Genomic DNA, 19,688 nt, shown 5'->3' on the forward strand with positions numbered 1-19,688 from the left:
TACAAAAAATAAAATTAAAAACACAACTATCAAAAAGAAAAATACCAGTCAAAATATCTGGTAGTAAAATATGGTTTTGTGTTCCAAATTTCCTTATGGGTGCTTCTAATTCTGACCCAACCTCATAGTGGATCCTCTGCCTACAACACGCAGAATGCTGAGGTTGGGGTGATACTTCCTCATTTTTTTTGGAAGCGCTATTATCTTGTGTGCAAATTCTGTTGATATTGACAAGGTGTCGATTGTGATATATATTGATATTGAATTATTGCCCGGCCCTATTTCAGTGTGTCCTTAATACCCCAGGGTGGCCAATAAAAGCGCCTCATTAAAGCACTGTGTCTGTTGTGTGTGTTAGCAAGCGAGGTCGTTGGGGGGGGGGGGTTGGTTGCATTGTGTGGATTTGCTGTTAAAACTGCAGGAGGACAACAAGACACCCGTACATTACCCTTGTGTTAGCATGTGTCTATATGGGTCCATCTACTTTGTATATCTTATCCGAATAATCCATTTCTCTGCTTGTTAATGCAGGGCATCATCCTCCTGACTCTCTTTCATGCTGTGCTTATTGTAATGAAGCCACACACACACACACACACACACACACACACATACATACACAGACACACACGTGTCACTGCATGATCCGCAGGGGAAGAAAATTACATTTTTTTTAAGAGAGCTTTTTTGTGATCAGTGCACTTGTTTTTCTTGTGTTAAATTTGTAGTATTTTCAATATATTTTAGTGGCATCGCAGCCTGCCGTACTAAAAAAAAAACCTCAACTGTTGTAAAAACAATTTTAAAAAATACATTTGAAAAAAAAAATGAAGGAAAAAAAAACATGTAACCCACAAATGACGATCATATATAATGCCAATAAACATCATATTTTTCATATATTGAGTGTGGCTCTCCTGGTAGGAAAAACCAATGTATTAGTTGACATAGGTGATACCTCCGCGTACACTTGGACATGCATAGAAAGCTTTATGTGTACATACAGTATATTCTGGATGGTTGTTGCTGTTTGGGGTGGGTGACCTTTGCCCTCTTTTCCTTTCCCTCCTCTCATCCAGTGACTTGCTAGCTCATAGCGTGAAGCATTGTAAGCATTGTAAGGTCTTTTTTCTTTGTTTTTTTTTTTTAATACTATGATGTAAAACCTAAAAGTGAAAATGTTTTGTGTCCTCCATCCCACCTACATTCAAACAACAACGGGGAAAAAAAAGGAAACTATCAAAAGTACCGCAGACATTTATGTGAAATAATATGAAATGTTGTGCAGTAAGGAAGGACTTCTGGTGCCTTACAAATAAAGTCAATCAAATCATAATTGGCCTCGCGCACACTCTTCTTTCACTACAACAAAGTGCTGCGAACATAAACATTTAACATGTTGGGTTGGTTTGCATTCAATTTTTATTGAGTGGCAGCAGTGATGTATTTGCTGTAGACGTAGAGCCGGGTGTCATCGACGTGGCCGTGGAAATTTGAGACCGTGGTGGCGTATGATGTGACCAAAGGGAAGCATGTAAAGGATAAAAAGGAAGGGGCTAAGCACTGAGCCTTGGAGGACACCTAGGCGGCTGTGTTGAACTGAAATTTATTCATGCAGATGGACTGGTGGCGGTCGGTGAGCTATGATTTTAATCAGGAGAGAGCAGTGCCCGTGATGTTATGGGAGGACTCAAGACGGGTGAGGAGGATGGAGTGATTTATGGCCTCAAAAGCGGCACTGAGGTCAAGTAAGATGAGAATGCTCGAATGAGTGGGTGTCAGAGGAGAGGAGGAGGTCGTTGGTGACTCTGAGAAGGGCCGTTTCTGTGCTACGATGGGATCTGAAGCCGGTTTGAAATGGTTCGTAAAGGTTATTGGAGTCGAGGTGGGTGTCGAGTTGTGAGGTGACCAATTCGTGCAAGTATTTTTGGGACGATAGTTATGTTGAATTTCGGGGTTGAAGCCGTGTTTTTTAAGGACAGGTGTAACAGGCAATAGCGTCAAGGGTACAGGTGGTGGTCTTTATGCCAGAGAGTAATGTACCAAGTTCAGAGGGGGTGATCTGGGTGAGCGACTGTTCGGTTAGTGGACAAGTGACAGATTTTAGGTTGGGGGCGGAGGAAGTGGAATGGCCAGTTGGTTGTAGATGGTGTCAATTTTTGCCTGAATGATAGAAAAGGAGTTACATTTGTTCGGTGAGAAGGAGTGGGACGCGTTGTCCATGGGTTTCAGGACCTTATTTATTGTGGAGAAGAGGGTCTTGGTGTTGTGGGAGTTGGGACTGGATGAGGCTGGAGTCGTAAGTGGAGCGTGCAGCGTTGAGGGCGTCTTTCTATTGCTGAATTGTGGACCTTGTATGATGCAGTGTGAACCGGGAGTCCGGTTTTGTTGGTTGAGTCGTTTCCTGATTTTCATTAGAGGCGGAGTTTGGGGGTGTACCATGGAGCAGTGTGGGTGAAGGAGACATATATCACTTTTCATCTTGAAAAATTGTCTTTGAAAGATATGAATTCTCAAAAAAAAATATAGACACGGCCTGGTGATGACAAACGCGTTATTGATAGTCTGAAATGCCAAGACTGTTTAACAGGTGTTTTATACAGGAAATATGAGTGCAGTCCACTAGAGCCCGAGGTGCTTGTTGTTCCCTTTACGCCCACAAGGAGGAGCTGTTGTTTCACGTCGAGCATCGTCCAAGGTAAAGCATTGTCACACACGATCACACAAAACTGCTGTTCCCTCGGCTTGACACCTCTTCTCAGCTACGTGTGACTGCACCAACTTTGACCCGTTTACACCTGCTTGTGATGCTCACGCAGTGTTTAGATTTAGATTAATTTAGATTTACCCTTTTACAATACAGTCTCAACCTGCACTTTTTGGGGGGTTTACACACCACAGGGGGGGTCCTAGAGGCGGAAATTCGAGAAGAATGCCACTTTTTGTCTCAAAAATTTTCAACTTTTTTTTATCGTTACTGTTAGCTTGAAACAAAACAACATAGTCTTTTTTTTTTAACTTGGATCTTGAAAACGTGACTTTTTATCTCGAAAAAGACATGTTTATCTTGACCATATGTGCCTTTTTAACACTTTATATATTCAAGAACAAAAATACCACTTTTTGTCTTGGATAAAAAGTTGACAATCTATTATTCACCTGGAAAAAATTAACATTATTCTCATATTACAACTTTATGCTGAAAAGTATGATTTTGCTGTTTTTACCAAGTATAATGTATCTTTTTAACTAGAAAAAGTGTACTATTCCTCTCAGAAAATATATCGTTTTGAAAAGAAAAAAAAAACATTCTCATAATATAACTTTTTTTAATTTGGAAAAAAAATAAGACAAAATGTATAGCATTATATCTTATTTAAAAAAAAGAATTGAATTTTTCATTTTGGAAAATCACCATGTTCTATCTTTTGACTGTTGTCCTAAAAAAAACAAAAACAAACCTCATATGACTTTATTTTAACTATACTAATGAAAAAATGAAAGATTTAGTCTTTAAAATAGATGACCTTTTATCTTAGATTTACCAGAAATACTTACTTAAAAAAAAAAAAAAAAAAAAGACTAATTATAACTATTCTCATCATATGATCATTACATCTTCATTCTTACGCCTTTCCAACTTCTTTTACTTGCTGCTGTCACACTCAGTCGACGGAACCAGGGCGCAAACATCCAATTGTTGACATTTACCCGGAAGTGAGTGTCCTCAAATAAGCAGCAACTAATTAACCACTTGCTGCTTCTTCATGTCTGATCAGCCCGTTTCGATGTCTGTTTCATTGCCATTATTTGATGAAACCAAAAAGAGCGAAAAATGAATGTACATGATTTAGTGCACAATGAGAAGCAGAGCGAGAGAGAAGCGTGCTGATTAATCATGATTGACTCATTGAGAACGCGCTCGTCCTCCATCCCTCCATCCTCTCGCTTTCCTTGATTACCGGGCCCCGCTCCATTTTTCCGTCCATCCTTCCATCGTCAATCTCTCTCTTGGTCTACCACCACGCTGTGTGATTTTCCTCCCCTCGTCGGGAGCGTGTCACTCTCATCCCCTTCATCCCTCCGTCCATCCTTCTTCCATCATCCATCCATCTCAGCGTGACGTCTTGTACTTTCCTTCTTTCTTTCTTTCCTGACAGCGTGACACTCCCTCGCTCCTTCACTCGTACATGATTCATCTTTGTCACATCAAAGATTCCCTCTGTGTTTTTATTTATTTATTTTAACCTTAAAATGTTCCTGCCGATGCATTTGAGGCCATCTGTCGTCATCCCTTATAATACCTGTATGTGTGTACATGTGTTCTTGTCTTTGTGTCTAGTGCAGCCCTTTACTCTTTTAATGTATGGACATTTGTCTATATGTGGACATTTAAGACTTTCATCATGTTAGAATACGTGTGTGCGTGCGTGCGTGTGTGTGTGTGTGTGTGTGTGTGTGAGTGTGTGTGTGTGTGTGTGTGTGTGTGTGTGTGTGTGTGTGTGTCCGAACTTGTATTTCTATCTAAGTGTGGCCCAATTCTTTACATTTACACTTTTACAGTGTGGACATTTGCTTTTGCATTTCATCTGATCCACACCAGAAGTATGCTTGGATGAGTATCTAATTGTTGTGTGTGTGTGCGTGTGCGTGTCTGTGTGCATGTCTTTATATATGGTGTGGCACAAACCTTGACATCTGCGCTGTCACAGTGTCACTGCATGCGTGGCCTTTTTATCTGGTCCACACCAGGAAAATGCTAGGATGAGCTCCTTATTAGTCCGTGTGTGTGTGTGTGTGTGTGTGTGTGTGTGTGTGTGTGTGTGTGTGTGTGCGTGTGCGTGTGTGTGTGCGTGCCGGCCTCAGCTGGAGCAGCAGTGAGTGTTGACACAGCTCGTCTAATGCGGATGCTCCCACAAATGCATCATGGGAAAGCGTCCTATTGGCCTGCTTTTCTAATCTCCCAGTCTGTGCTCTCCGTACATCTCCCCATAGCTCCGTGCTTGTGCGTGTGCGCGTCCGCGCGTGTGGCAGCTGCTTCTCTGCAGCAGCAGGAAGCAGTGAGAGCTCACGCACGCACTCTCGGCATGTCCTTTTCTCCTCTCCTCAAGTGACCCTCTTCCTCATCTTCTCTTTCTCACTCTTGCCCTCCTCCCATTTTCACCTTTTTATCCCCTCCTTGTAACCGTCGGCCTGTCTTTTCTGAGATCTTTCTGTCTTCCCATCCCTCTTTCCCTGGCGTGTCTCCATCTCCATTTGCATAAGGCATGGAACAGTAGTTATGGAGACAGTGTACATCCATCCATCTATCCATCCATCCTTTGAAAGCACTTGTCCTCATAATGGTGAGCTGGAGCCAACACCATCTGACTTTGTGACAAGAGGTGGGGTACACCCTGGACTGGTCGCCATCGTATTTGATTAAGGTAAGTCCTTTTTTTTTTTTTTTTTTTTTTTTAAACTTACTGTAAGCATGTTTACTTTACAAGATTAAAAAGTCGTTTTTTTAACACAAATTGAAAATACTAATTTTTCAAGATAAAGACATTTTTAAGACAGTTTTTAAACATTTTTTTATGTTAAAGGGCAAGGCAAATCTACATTTTTTTTACAATATGATGTATGCAGCCTCAATTTTTGACTTGACTTTTTTTTTTTTTTTTAACCAGTCAGATTTTTTTCAAGATCGCCTTTTTTCATGGGATTAAAAGGTTTTATTTTGTCAATTCATTTTTAAGATGAAAAAGTATTTTTTTCATATTTGACCAGATTGGTCTTATTTTTTTCAGAACAGAAAGCCTTCTTTTTTCAACTTAAATTTTTTTTGTTATTATTAATATTCTTTAGAAAATGTGTCTATTCTTTAAGTATCTTTTCAAGATTAAAAACAAAAACTTTTCCAAAATAATTGTTTTCAAGATAGTCTTTTTCCCTCATAAAGATTAGTTTTTCGAAGGTTAAAATATAAATAAATAAAATGCATTTTTACAAATGAAAATTCTTTTTTCAGAAGATAAGACAAATTTTTCATGGAAAAAGCTTTGTAATATTTCAAAGATTGCTATTTTTATTTATTTGGAGGAAGCTGCAATACCCAGCGAAAACCCAGAAAAGCACGAGAAGAACACGCAAATGCCACACAGCAAGGCCAAGGCCACGATTTGAACACAGAACCCCAAAGGTGTCAGGCAGACACGCTAAACTTTGCACACCGTACTGCTGAATCCCGTGTACAAGACTTTCAAAATAACCTTGCATAATGAGCCAATAAATCCCATCGGTATGTAAAGTGTGCTTTCAAATTGGTGCCGAGTGTCAAAACAAATCAAGAAGAAGCCGTCTGTGGACTTGGATTGCTAAAAGTAACGTGTCACGGGTGCACACATTGGTGGAGTAGTGCTGAGGGTTGACAAGTTCACGACAAGGTCAGGCCTGACCAAGAAAGCTTCTGAAGATGACAGCCTGCCTCCTTTGCGATATTCAGGCTACCGGCTGGGCTGTTGATGTTTCATCATCACGATCCTCATCACTAATTCATACACACGCTGTACGACCTTCATCCATCAACGTGAGCCCAAGTGTGAAAACACCTCTGGCTAACTGGACGCAATAGCTATAATCCGACTTTTTTTTTTCTTAATAACTTGCTTATTCTTTTATTGACCCCAAAAGACAGCACTGAAAACAGAACAATCTTCTTGGAGTTACTGCCAGTCACATATATTCCTTATCCTCTGCGAAGAACAACAAATGCTGGACTGATGAGCTGAGAGAAGTAACGGTATATCTCTTTCTATCTCATACTGCCCCCAGGTGACCAAGGCTGGCATAGCAGAAAGAGCAACACAATGGCGGTTCAATTCATGCATTGTGACAAAAAAAAAAATCTTCATGGTGTGGTTTTCTTTTGGGGGGGGGGGTGAGGCTGGAACAGATTAATGGCATTTCCATTCATTTCAATGGTCATGGAACAAATTGAACTTGTATCTCAAGGCACTTCTCGACACGCAAGTACAGCGGACATGAACTAGCCAATTTTCCATTTCCTTTAAGCGGGTGACGCAACTGGCGACTTAATTCAGGCCTGATGTGTTTACGCGGGATGGCCAACACTTGCGAAAATACAGTATTGGGCGAGAGATTTTGAATTGAGAAAATCCAGTAATTGCAGTTCGTACCTGTTTACTTACTTACTTATTTATTTTAATGGAATGCTCCGATCCAGCAACTTGATCCATCTCCCTCCATGGAGGTGTCCATGTGCGGTATTTTGTGGTTCTCATTCGGCCGGCTCCCACTGGGTCCCCACTAGTCCCTCCTTGCTTGCTTGTCCATCTGCCGTTGTAACTGAGGCGCTCCCCGCTGCCTCAATACTGCGATGTAGCACCCAGCATCATTTATCATCCCGTAATTGCGACGTGCAGAAAGCTGGTCAGTCATCAACACCCCAAAATGATGAATGTGGTGACTCATGGGAGACTCTTAGTGCACGTGATGGGGAAAACAATGTAGCACATTTTTAGTCTGGCCTGAATTCAATTTTTATTATGACTGCCACCGTAGTTTAAAATGCACGTCTTCATATTTTTGATGACACGTCCTCTGTGACGGCAATGCAGAAGTAACATTGAGCGAGCATTGTCATCAAGTGTGTGTGTGTGTGTGTGTGTGTGTGTGTGTGTGTGTGTGTGTGTGTGTGTGTGTGTGTATGTGTGTGCGCGCGCCCTGCGCTTGACTAGTCAACCATACAGTGGAATGGTCGCCACTAAATCAGCAGGCAGATGGAGCGAGACAGACAAGTATTCACATTCACAGTGTCACTATGCAGGAACTGAACCCAGCTGATTTCAATTCTGTTTCAGAAAAAAAAGTCTTGCCATCCACCCTTCCATCCATCCAGCGTACAATTTTCTCCCTGTGCTTCCATGGGTTTTCTCCAGCTATTCCGGTTTCCTTCCATATTCTGAAAACATGCATGTTAGGTTCTTTGGATACTCTAAATTCTTAGTAAGTGTGAATGCATCCATGCCGTCACTCACCGAGACCACCCTTCACACTGTCACAGTGTGGCACTGAAACCGCACTGACTGCACTGAGTCCAGTTCATGGATTGGTTTTCCCTAAAAATACAATAAAAGCAACACAAGCCATAATGGATATCTCTGCATTTGGCATCTGTGCTTTTTCTGTAGCATCCCATATTATCAACACACACCTTAGAGGAGTGTCTGCCCATGCGTGTGAGTGTGTGTGTGTTTGTATGTGTGCCCTCGCTAACATCAACATATCCCCTGAGGAGTCCCCCAAACATGGCATCATGAATTTTTCAACACTGACATCCGCCATCTGCACCTAGGCCAACACACACACACACACACACACACACACACACACACACACACACACACACACACACACACACACACACACACACACACACACCGACACTGTACAAACTCATGCCATGCATGTTCTGGGCATTATTCCTCACACGCACACACGCATCTGCTCTGTTTCCGGTGCTCTCACCTCTCTCGCATCCTCTTTCTGTCCACCTGCTTGTAAGAAACCTTGCTGCTACAGAATTACACTTACATAATGCATTCATTTACTGGGTGTCTTCAAACGGACATTAAGGCCTGGACCGATCCTTCCAAAAAACTAACCGTAACCATTTCATCCATTGTTGCATATGGAATTGGGAATATGGTTAAGTATTGTTGTAAAACACAACGTGTATGTTGTACCATATATACGGTATGTTATTATTGTTTTTTTGGAGTTGTTGGTGGCCGGTTGGCTCACTCACCTAAAACCAGAAATGGGAGTGTGCAGTGGAGTTCTGCCCCATCACTTAAAAAAACGCCTGCAGCTTCCAAATCAGCCCAATCTGAAGCCTAGCCTCGCACATCGAACTAGCACTCTGTACTAAGAATTCCAGTCAGCCTAGGACCTTCACCAAGACAACTCGATGAATGTAGCACTTAGCCCGAAATGTCCAAATCAGCCTGAAACCAAAATCGAAACCGTCAAGTCAACATAGGAGCCAAAACTAGCAATATTAGTCAACCTAGACCCCAGACCCCAGTCATAGCCATCAACCAGCATAATTATGTCTGACCTCAGAGCTTCTATTGTCGTTTTTTTCCACTATGTGGAAAAACACTATTGATTGAAGGGGGAAAGGCTGATGTATTTTTGTATTGTGAATGTGTGTGTCAGTGCGTGTGTGTGCGCGCGCACGTGGAGCTCACTCACAAGCAGCGAGTGCATTCTCTGCAGCCTGCCTCACTTCCAATTAGTTGCACAACTGCCTTGTGCCAAGTTGGCTGATAACCACTTTGCATACTCCAGCCCGGACACACACACACACACACACACACACACACACACACACACACACACACACACACACACACACACACAGTGACATGCACGTAATTCACACTTAGACGCTACGCTAGTACTTGGTATACACATGACGTGATATAACTGGTATATACGTTGTGTGCTCACACAATTATTTGCATACCGTACACACATGGATACAAATGTGCACTTCTATCTCCATGTGCGCTCACATTTAATGTGGTTTACAAAATGACTTGGTAAATTAAACATGATATGCAAAGTTACACATAGAGCGGGCGAAAGGCCCCCTTCGTACTTTAATCCAGCCCACTGACATTGACATTTTCATGAGTTTTGTAATATTTGCTGCATTGAGGTCGTCTAATTTTAGTCCTTCTCCAAACTGATTGATTCAAATGTGTTTGTTCTTTTTCAGAAGGAATTTGCCCAGCGACAAATGGTTCTTATCATTCATCCATGCATTTTCTTTTTGCGCTTCTCCTCTCCGGGGTCACAGGTGAGCTGGAATTCGAGCAGGAAACGAGGCACGACATGGGTTGGTCGCTACTCGCTAGCCACTCGCTAGCCACTCGCAGGGCACGTATAGATAGACACGCATTCGCACTCACAGTCACACCTCGGGACAATTCGGAGACTTCACTGAACCTAACATGCATGTTTTTGGACCGTGGAACGAAACACGAACACAGGAAGGCCGTAGTCCGGATTCGAACTCGCAACCACAAAAGTTGGTAGTGGAGGGGCTAACCATTGTTACCGTGCCACGCATGTTTATTACTCACAGTGCGCAAAAATTCAAGAGTTGAGTGGGCTACTTGCTGCGGCGCCACCACTCTTGCTTTAGCTTGCTTTAGCTTTAGCTTCTTGAGTGCCGGGGCAGGACAGTGAGTGATGTCGACGCCATTGTGCCGGCTCGCCTCATTTCCCCGACTGTCGGATCTTGTTAAAGCTCATTAATAGCATGAAGAGTCTCTGTCACTTCTTTTGACTCACATGAGGGCATCAGGCAAATCCTTATTCCATTACCTTTATATGTGGTGTTAGCACTCGTCCTATAATGCTCATGATACTTTTCGAGTTCGGTTAAAACATTGGAAAATTCTAAAAACTATGTTTCTAGTTTATTTCCTCGAGGTGAAGAACAAACATTTTCAACCAAATCAGTTCATTTCATCGAGCAAGAGTCCACTAGCTTATTGAAATAATATAATGCGAAACGCCCAAAACAAGCTAATGGTAATTAGCACATGTGATTCAGTGACGATAACACTTTCAAACAACTAACACTTTAAACCGCACGGCGCAGCAACGCACATAATCAGAGTACGCAACACAAGAGAATTAAACATTGGATATCTCAAGTCTTCAAATTTAACGCTGACATACAACGCGAAACGACATTGACGGGCTAGCTGAAATTAGCATAGATGTTACCAATATTCCCAGAAAAATGTCTGCCAAAACTTATTCATTCCAGATGATGCCTCGTATCAAAGCTCTAAAAAGCATTAATAATAAATCCAGTAAATACGTCAGCACATGAACATCATAGGAGTCAAACAATATGAAAATATGTCAATGTCAACCTTAGTGCACACACACACATACACACACACACACACACGCACACACACACACACACACACACACACACACACACGCACACACACACACACACACGAGTGACACAGTTCTTTCCTGCTGCCGGGGAGCAGGAAAGAAGTTGGAAGGAGCTAATTCTGGCACGCCGTTCCTGCACATGTCCCACATATACGATGTTCGTGTCAAAACATCTCACAAACACACACAAAGAAAACACATGCAAAGCAAACACACACACACACACACACACACTCAAGCACACATCGTTGAATGATTGCGCTTGCAGGGTTGCAAGATCATATTTGCTCACTGGCATGAAGGCAAAGGCAACACCCCACCCCAGGCCTTCATTCCAGGACATACCGACGGAATTATGTCAACACTTTTAGGCTAAGTGACGGACGCGATAAGCCAGACAGTGAAAAGTTATTTACGATTACAATAAAAAAATCAGCAGCAATCCTGGCTTTTGTGTTGTAACAGCAAATACATATTAGCGCCTCCTGCAGGTTCGGAGGCTTATAACACAATATTGCAGAGTTTCTGCCGCCTTGAGAGCCACGGGGATCAATTTTACATTGTTCTGCTGATTGTTGAAGTCAAAAGCTGTAATCTATTTTTATTGATCGCCAATCAAATAAGCCATTTCTTGACAAATGGCTTTTTGATTGCTATTTGTTGGAGTCAATGCATGCGGTGTCCGTACTGTTTATGGTAGAGCTACAAAAATCCATTTTATTTTTCTTACTGATATCACGTGTGTTTTAATGTCGAGAAACGCTATGACCTTTTTCCATACTGAACTATAAATATTTATGTGTGGGCACTTTTTCAACATCACTGAAAAGTTTTTTCTCATAAATTGCAACATATCGAGAAAGTATTACCCGACTTACTCTATGTTTCACATTTACCTTGAAAATCTTGCTCATAAATATGTCCTAATGAACTTTGACTCTTTGTTTTGTATTCATTGAATAGACATAAACAATGGGCACCAATATAAATCCTAATCATAAATCATTCAATCGCACAGTGACTATTTTTTTACGTCTATTATTTATTTATTTATTTATTTATTCTATTCTTGTGAAGGGAAGCAAACAATTAAGAATTTTATTTTATTTATTTATTTATTTTTTACTGGGCCCGCGTTTTATGTTAAACAATGTAACATGACAAAAAAATTATGTATTTAATACATTGTGTTTTATACAACTCATAATTACATTCATAATCAAGTCTGGGATTCAAATCGAGTTCTTTTCCCTCCACTTTAGTCGACATGTTAACTTAAATCTAGTCAATATGAAACAAACTGGCAAGGTGTATTTGTCTTCTAAACGCTTTATTTGTGTTCTTTAGGAGTTGAAATTAACGCTGGAATTTAGTGAGCGTTTGCGTGGCGTGACTGACGGTCAAGTGTGGGTGTTTTGTGCGCTCACTCGCTCCGTGCGTGTGCGTGTTCGTGTGTGCGTGTGCCTGTATGTTCGTGTGTTCGTGTGTGTGTTTGCGCGAGCACGAGCAGAATAATTGGAACTTCAATGCCCACAATCCCCATAAGACTCCTCAAACCTCCCCTCCCTCTTCCGTTCCCAGTCGTCTCCTCGCTCCCATTGGTCAGTGCCTGATAAAACGTCAGGACCCAACGTGGGGTCTTAGCGAAGACGATTGGCTCAGCTTCATCCACTCACCGCGCAAGGAGAGACTCCCGGCAAGCCGAGCTTTTAAGGTGGAACCAGGCGATAGCCGCATCTGAATAGGCGAAATTGAGACGTAAAAGGACTGGAAATGAGTCTTCGCGCGCTTTTTGGAGCTTGTTGTTGCTGTATCAGGAAGTGGAAGGCAGAGTAGTGCTCTTCATGACAGGTGACCTTTTCTAAATGTCATCTTTTCTCACTATTCTAAGTGCATCGATAGTTATTTACATGTGTTATTAGTGAGTATCCTCGGAACACAACCCACGCCCCATCTCCAAACAGAGTGCGCCGTCTCATGTGGAATTTATTAACCACGAACCTCTTTGGTCAAAGTACTCAAATACATCACGTAGTTTCCCCTCATCAAATGATCGTGTTGGTAAGTGATTTTGACAGGTGTTTTTAAGATCAAGACCCTCTTTACTCTCATTTTTAAGTCATATTTGAGCCATCTCAGTGAACACACGCCATTTTGTTAGGGTTCACGTCAGCAAGACACATTTTAAAAAGTCTTTTTTTTTTTCGACCAAAAAGATGTGAATACAGCACAATACAGTTGTGTCTGGAGAGATCATTTTAATTCGTGACGCGTTTTTAATGCAAAGCATTTGAATCTAAAAATCATCTTTCCGCAATGAACTGAATGGAAATGCCATTGGTCTCACTTGAACTTTTAGAAATGATTTTTATTTTCCTTTGGCGCTGATTCCGAATCTGGTGGGTTTTTCCCTCTATCACATGAGGGGTTCATAAAATAATATCTAATTCTAATATGATGAAATAATTTAAATTACATTCCAGTGTATTGTTGTGTAGAACCATGAGAACGGTTGTTTTACAAGGTGTGTTTGTCTGGCAGGGAAGTCAGTCTGCAGGCCCGATACAATTTCCATACAAACTATGAGACTGAGCCAGAATTACGTGTTTGTTTTCAATGATATCAGCGGCAAATCTAGTATCTGGTTTGTGGGTCAGAGTCCTTCTCAGGGATACGCTCATTGTTTCTTTGTCTTTTGTTGAATATCGAGACATGGAGGACAAAGTCGACCTGTCAACTTTCTGTTCTTGTGGGTAATCTCACCGTTGTAAATAGATGCATTTGGAACTGCTGATGTTGCCACAATTCTAATCAAATGATAAATTATGCTTTGGCATGGTTCCCACAGATCCTTAAAAAATCTGAAAAGGCGTTACGTCCACAAATCTACAAATGATGATTAAACACGGAAGACTGTCTCAAGGAAGCTGCAATATTAGTCATTTTCCTCTGAGGATAAAGAATATATGCCTGTGGAATATAGTTGTATGTTCTGTCCGCTTGTGTTTACACGGCTTGTGTTCAAATATATCGATATTTTCAGATATTAATGTTTTAAAATGACCACAATGCCAACACACACACACACACACACACACACACACACACACACACACACACACACACACACACACACACACACACACACACACACACACAAAAAAAAAAAATCCACTGAGCGATGTTATTTCACTTGTAAGACGAAATACCACTGTAATGATGCAATTTGTCATTGTCTTTGCTGTTACCAAGACAAGAAGTCCAACTTGAATTTAGCGGACTGTGCAAGGAGGCGTTCCCCAGAAGTAGTTTGTTAATGTCCCGTATTGTATAACGGGACGTCAGTACTGTATGTGACCATAATTAACACTTGAGGGCTGCCCTCTGGCTGACCCTCTTGTTATCAAATGCCTTACTGGAAACCCTGCGCCCACATGCCAAGACGGCTGTGTCCAATTCAACAGTGCCGGATTAATGGTTGTTTGATCAAGTTCAAAGGCAGAGCTGCGACGGATAAAGTCATTATGAAGCGGGGCCAAAAGACGTCTGGGCCAGGCTGGTGCTCTCAACATGGAAAGACTTTAAATAACGCGACTTACCGAGCCGTCCTGTAAATAACGTGTGCAAAGGAGGTAACAGCCGGGACAGAAATAGAAAAACAGATCTTTTTAACTGGACTCGTGTAGGGTTTTTCTGGCATGTTGTTAATCCCCCTCCGTGTTTGAGGTAGTGATTTTTGACGACGTGTGGGTGTAAAGCTTCATCACGTCATGTGTGACACCTGCCGTAGTGCCACTGCCTTAACTTGATCTGGATGACATTTCATTTGGAGGGACACTTTCTTGCTGCTACTTTGGTGTTCTTCCCTTATAGTAAAACACCTGACAATCGGTATTTCGGTATACCCTCCGCATCACAATTTGTGTGGAGAGGAAAGTCAAAGGACCCTATTTTTGTACGCAGCACATGTCTAGCGCAAAGTGGCGTCAAACTGTGGGATAGGTAGAATGGGGTGTTTGCGCAGTTGTGGGAGGAATACAGCAGACCTATTTGCCATCCAATGGAAGAGGCTCCCCTCATTCCCTTTAAATTCACTGCATGATGGAAGCGGACTCACTAGAGTCCATGCAGGAGATGGACACGCTAAGAACTGCAAGAAGATCTCCGCTTCTGAATGATGTAAAGTTTGGCCACTGTGGAGTGGGCACTTGGAGACCACTCCCCCCCCTCCCCCGATCATGCGTGTGTGTCTGACAAATACCCTGCCTGGTAGCCTGGAAATTGAAATGTAGGCATAAAAGTAATTTATATTGTTAAAGATCGTGTGATCCAATGTGGTATTTTTGATTGGTTGCGACATTTGCAACATTCACTTGCCATTCAAAATTTCGCAAAACTAATTGCTGACATTAGACCATTTGTGAAAAGTAGTTGCAGACCGTCCGGTTGGCTTGGGTCACGTCATTCGTTGTGCGGCAGACACATTACACTTGCATGCCAATTAAGAATGTTCAAAGTGAAAGGAATTTAGACATCTGAAGTTGGGTAGTGTCTGTGGCGCTGGGCCATTGGGCCATCATTAATGTCGAACCTTGCTCTATTTTTTTTTTCTTTTTCTGGTGACCGTTTGACTTTAATTCAATTCATTTCTTTGACAAATAGGATTGCAGTTGTCCAGCATATCGCGTGTCATTTTTCACTGCCGTCTCCATATTTCATGTACGTCACTACATGTGAAGAGCAGGCGTGCGTGGCGTTATCTCCACGAGTAACGTGAGTAATAACGGCGTGCATGTGCGCGCGCGGTGATAACTGACGCGAATTGGTGTCTGAATGTTGGAGCGTTTGTTTGGGAATCTCAATTCCTTATCAGTCTTTGCGCATGACTGATTGCTCTGTGTGCGTGTGTATGTATGTGTGTATGTGTGTGTATGTGTGAGACCATAACTGAAAAGAGAGCCGTCTCTCCCGCTCTGTCTCTCCCTCCGCCTATCTGTTCAGTTCCACCTTAAGAGCAGCTTTAGCAGCCTGTCCTGTTTGTGTTGAAGCCAACAGGCACAATATATTACAGTCTAGGGCTTGCTGCTGAAAAGCCCGCTGGATCCTCCACTGACCTGCTCTTCTTTCCTGTTTTCCTCTCTCTTTTTTTTTTTTGACCCCCCCAATCATATTAAAAAAACAAAGCTCTCTCACACTCTGTCCTCCTCATCCCTCCTCTTCCATTCTGCAGCAGCGTGTCACAAAGGAGGAAGACCATCCATCTGTGTGTTTATGTTTCTGTCAGTGGACGACCGGGTGAAGAAAGGGCACCAGGAGACGTGAGGAGCAAGAGGGGGAGACGAAAAAGGAAAAGAAGAAGAGGAGGAGGAGGAAGAGGAGAGAGGATGTAATTGTCATGTCACTCTGTTTGGACCTTGACTGATCACAGCAGGAGGAAGACTGATAAGAGGAGAGCGTGGAAACTAAGTCTTGTGTGTTCTCATGACAGTGTTGGATAGCCCCGCATTGGATTGACTTTGCGAGAAGAAGAAGAAGAAGTGGACTTTGTGAACCCGTGGAGGGCAGAGGAGTGGAGGGCCAGGGGACTAACCTGGCCGTCAAACGGACTGGAAGCCTCTCCTCTCCTGGGATCATGTACCCTCAGGGCAGGCATCCGGTAAGTGCATCCCCATGTTTTAGTCTCATTCATTTTTTTGATTAAATGTTTTTTTGGGGGGGGCGAACCTCTCTCCTTCTCCTTAGTCTTCACCATACTTTCTGTTTTGTGTTGTCCCGCTGTTTTGGAGCACGAGTAGAGTCTTGGAAGTGTACGTGCTCCTCACTACGGTGTGTACGTTGTACTGGAAGGTGGTCTTGGCTCGACGCAAAGGCTTATTTAATTAACAGTTACATTCCCACATAGCCATTGTCACTTGTAGAAAAATCCTGCTGTGCCAGCCTTCGCTTACCCGCCCTCAAGTGCCGTCAGGCAGTGACGGTAATGTAGCCGCTAGGGTATAACAAAGGTTAAATACAAAGTGAGATAAAGGTGAAATATGCAGGCAGACATCATAATAAATAATAACATTAAAAAAAGGGAAAAGCCCATAGGGGTGAATGACAGCTTGCTCTCACTGTGGCAGTTTTTTTTTCCCTCCTCATGGCCCGCTCGCTATAATCAGATTTATTAGTCATTCTCCATGTCTGTGATACAAATAGGTCAGTGGCCACTTTGCTGTGTGAGCCCGCAGACTGACTTCCCTGCCAGATAACACACACACACACACACACACACACACACACACACACACACACACACACACACACACACACATAACTACACACACACACACACACACACACACACACACACATAACTATCACAGAGAATTATGAATGACATTTCACAAGAGTCAGGCATGAGGAATCAATTACGTGTGCGTGGAGAATGTTAATAAGACTGCTGAAAGAGAGGAAGTGAAGTAACAAAGGCAGAAAGTAAAAGACCCGTCCCCCCCCCCAAAAAAAAGGGTATTCTTGAAATATAGCAGAAATGAAAATGAATGAGAGGAGGGAGAGTGGGAGCATCCCTCCTCACGCTTGCCGACGTGACTTTTTGATAAAGTTGCACCCCCAACAGGCCGATGTCCACCATCTAACCCCCACTCCCACGCTCACACTATTTGTCCATGACCCCCCCCCAAAAAAAAGGGTATTCTTGAAATATAGCAGAAATGAAAATGAATGAGAGGAGGGAGAGTGGGAGCATCCCTCCTCACGCTTGCCGACGTGACTTTTTGATAAAGTTGCACCCCCAACAGGCCGATGTCCACCATCTAACCCCCACTCCCACGCTCACACTATTTGTCCATGACCCCCTGGGTGCGCAGCTATATAAGTACTGCAAAAGGAGTGAAGCTGAAAATCCTTATGATCGGCTTTATTTCACGCTGAGAACGCAGCACACCAAATTTAAATCACACCATGAAGAAAAAAAAAACCCAAAACGGTTACTTGGTTATAAAAGCACGATGAGACTGTTCGATTTTGTGTTTTTCCAGCGTTTTTACACAAAACGCTGTGAATACTGAGCATGGCGCAATAGTGGCTAGCACTTGTGGCTCACAGTTCTGAGTTACGGGAATCAAATCTCAGTCCAGGCTCATGAATTTTATTGAAGATGCACTGATACTATTTTCTGAAGTACAAATAATGACATTTGAGTACACAAATACTTCTCGCGGTGAACATGAACAGGTCTTATTTTCGTCCAATATTGTTCAAAAACGTAAAACTAGTTTTTAAACCAACACCGTCTCTGCGCTGGCGTTGAAAAGCTAAGTGCATGTTTTTCTTCAAGGTCTTGCCAACCAGTCCACTCAACTGCAGCGCCTGGTCTTTCAGTTATGTTGTGTTTCATTCCGAACACTAGGGGGCTTATGGAAAAGTACGACATCAGTCAATATGTAGACGAAATAAGAGGCGAAGAGGAAAGCAGAGTCGAGTAGGAAGCTACGGGGCGCCAGAAACTTCGCCGCTTCATCTTTCATTTTGCAGATCGTGTTTTGCAGTAAAGGAGTGCTCTTATAAAGAAAAATCCAGCCACTGTTTGTTGATTTTTTTGGAAGAAGCTTTGAGTCTGTGAAGGCGTTAACACATGTGGTCATGTTGTTGCCGTGTTTTCATTTGGAATTTGCATTTGTGTGGAAGGGAATAAGAACCGTGATCAGGATTTCAGCTCCATGCAGTCACTTTTTGGGAACGCGCTCGTATCATTCGGAACACGCCCCAATTTCATCCTGGTTCTCGTTTTAGACACAATCTTCCTCTCCGAGTGCAGCTGGAATATTCATTTCCTGTTGTTCCGTCTCATGCAAATGCTCTAGCTTAAGCGCGCACGCAGGCAAGGTCTGTAAATGACTGTGGAACATTCGCATTTAAACACCGTCAAGGCGCACAATTGGAAGGGTGAGCAAAAAGTTCATTGTGCCCTCTTGATTGACTGGCAACGAGTTGAGGACGAACCCCGGCCTCTTGCCTAAAGTCAGCTCGGATAAGATCGAGATAAGATCCGCGACCCTAAAGAGGACAAGCACTACGCAAAAGCGTCGGGTGACTCCATGTTGACAGTCAGCTCTTGGATCCGATCCATTTTGATTTCAATCGATTTGGACAACACAAATGTTGCAAGTTAACCTCTGTTGTAAAACAGCAGAGGACTGTTGTTCCAAGTTGATGCCTCCTTGCATAAAAACTTCCCGTCGGCCGGAATGGACGTGACTTTTCCTTTCTGCGACTGTGTCCCCGCGGAAGTGACGGAGGATTTCTTGCAAAGATGAAATGGCAAAAGGCAAGATGGCTTTTTCTTATTCGATTCAGATCTGCATTGTAGACTGCCCGGCGGATCGCGAAGACGGTTTGGATTTTCTATGCAGCCGTGTAATTGATTCGACTGGATGTTTGTGTTTCCGCAAGAGTGTGTGTGCCCTGTCCTTTCATGTTTTATGTGTCCATTTGCACCTCAGTGTCTGTCTTGGTGTGTTGTCTGCGTGTGTTTTGCCACGAGCTATTCTACTTAGAAGTCGGACCGATTTATTGTGATGACACACCAGCGCCTCTCCTCACATCTGAAACACACACCTCAACGCTTTATTTCATAGGAGCATCAAGACACACACTCACGCGCACACACACACACACACACACACACACACACA

At 42.7% G+C, this 19,688-nt stretch overlaps 1 protein-coding gene across 6 annotated transcripts in view; it reads left to right on the forward strand.

Annotated features, from left to right (window-relative positions):
* The first annotated feature begins 12,735 nt into the window (after positions 1–12,735).
* The window catches only part of tle2b (TLE family member 2, transcriptional corepressor b), a 71,136-nt gene continuing 64,183 nt past the window's right edge, over positions 12,736–19,688 (forward strand). For 2 of the 6 annotated variants that reach the window (XM_019897025.1, XM_019897028.1), the window contains exon 1: positions 16,042–16,648. In XM_019897025.1, coding sequence (XP_019752584.1) covers positions 16,625–16,648 — 24 coding nt within the window. In that variant the 5' untranslated portion in view covers positions 16,042–16,624. Of the gene's footprint in view, positions 12,844–16,040; positions 16,649–19,688 lie in introns of those variants that run through there. The other 4 variants (XM_019897027.1, XM_019897026.1, XM_019897030.1 and 1 more) reach the window with 4 other exon arrangements.

This window comes from Hippocampus comes, unplaced genomic scaffold (genome assembly GCF_001891065.2).
Source record: "Hippocampus comes isolate QL1 unplaced genomic scaffold, H_comes_QL1_v1.1 scaffold22, whole genome shotgun sequence".
Lineage (NCBI taxonomy): Eukaryota > Metazoa > Chordata > Actinopteri > Syngnathiformes > Syngnathidae > Hippocampus > Hippocampus comes.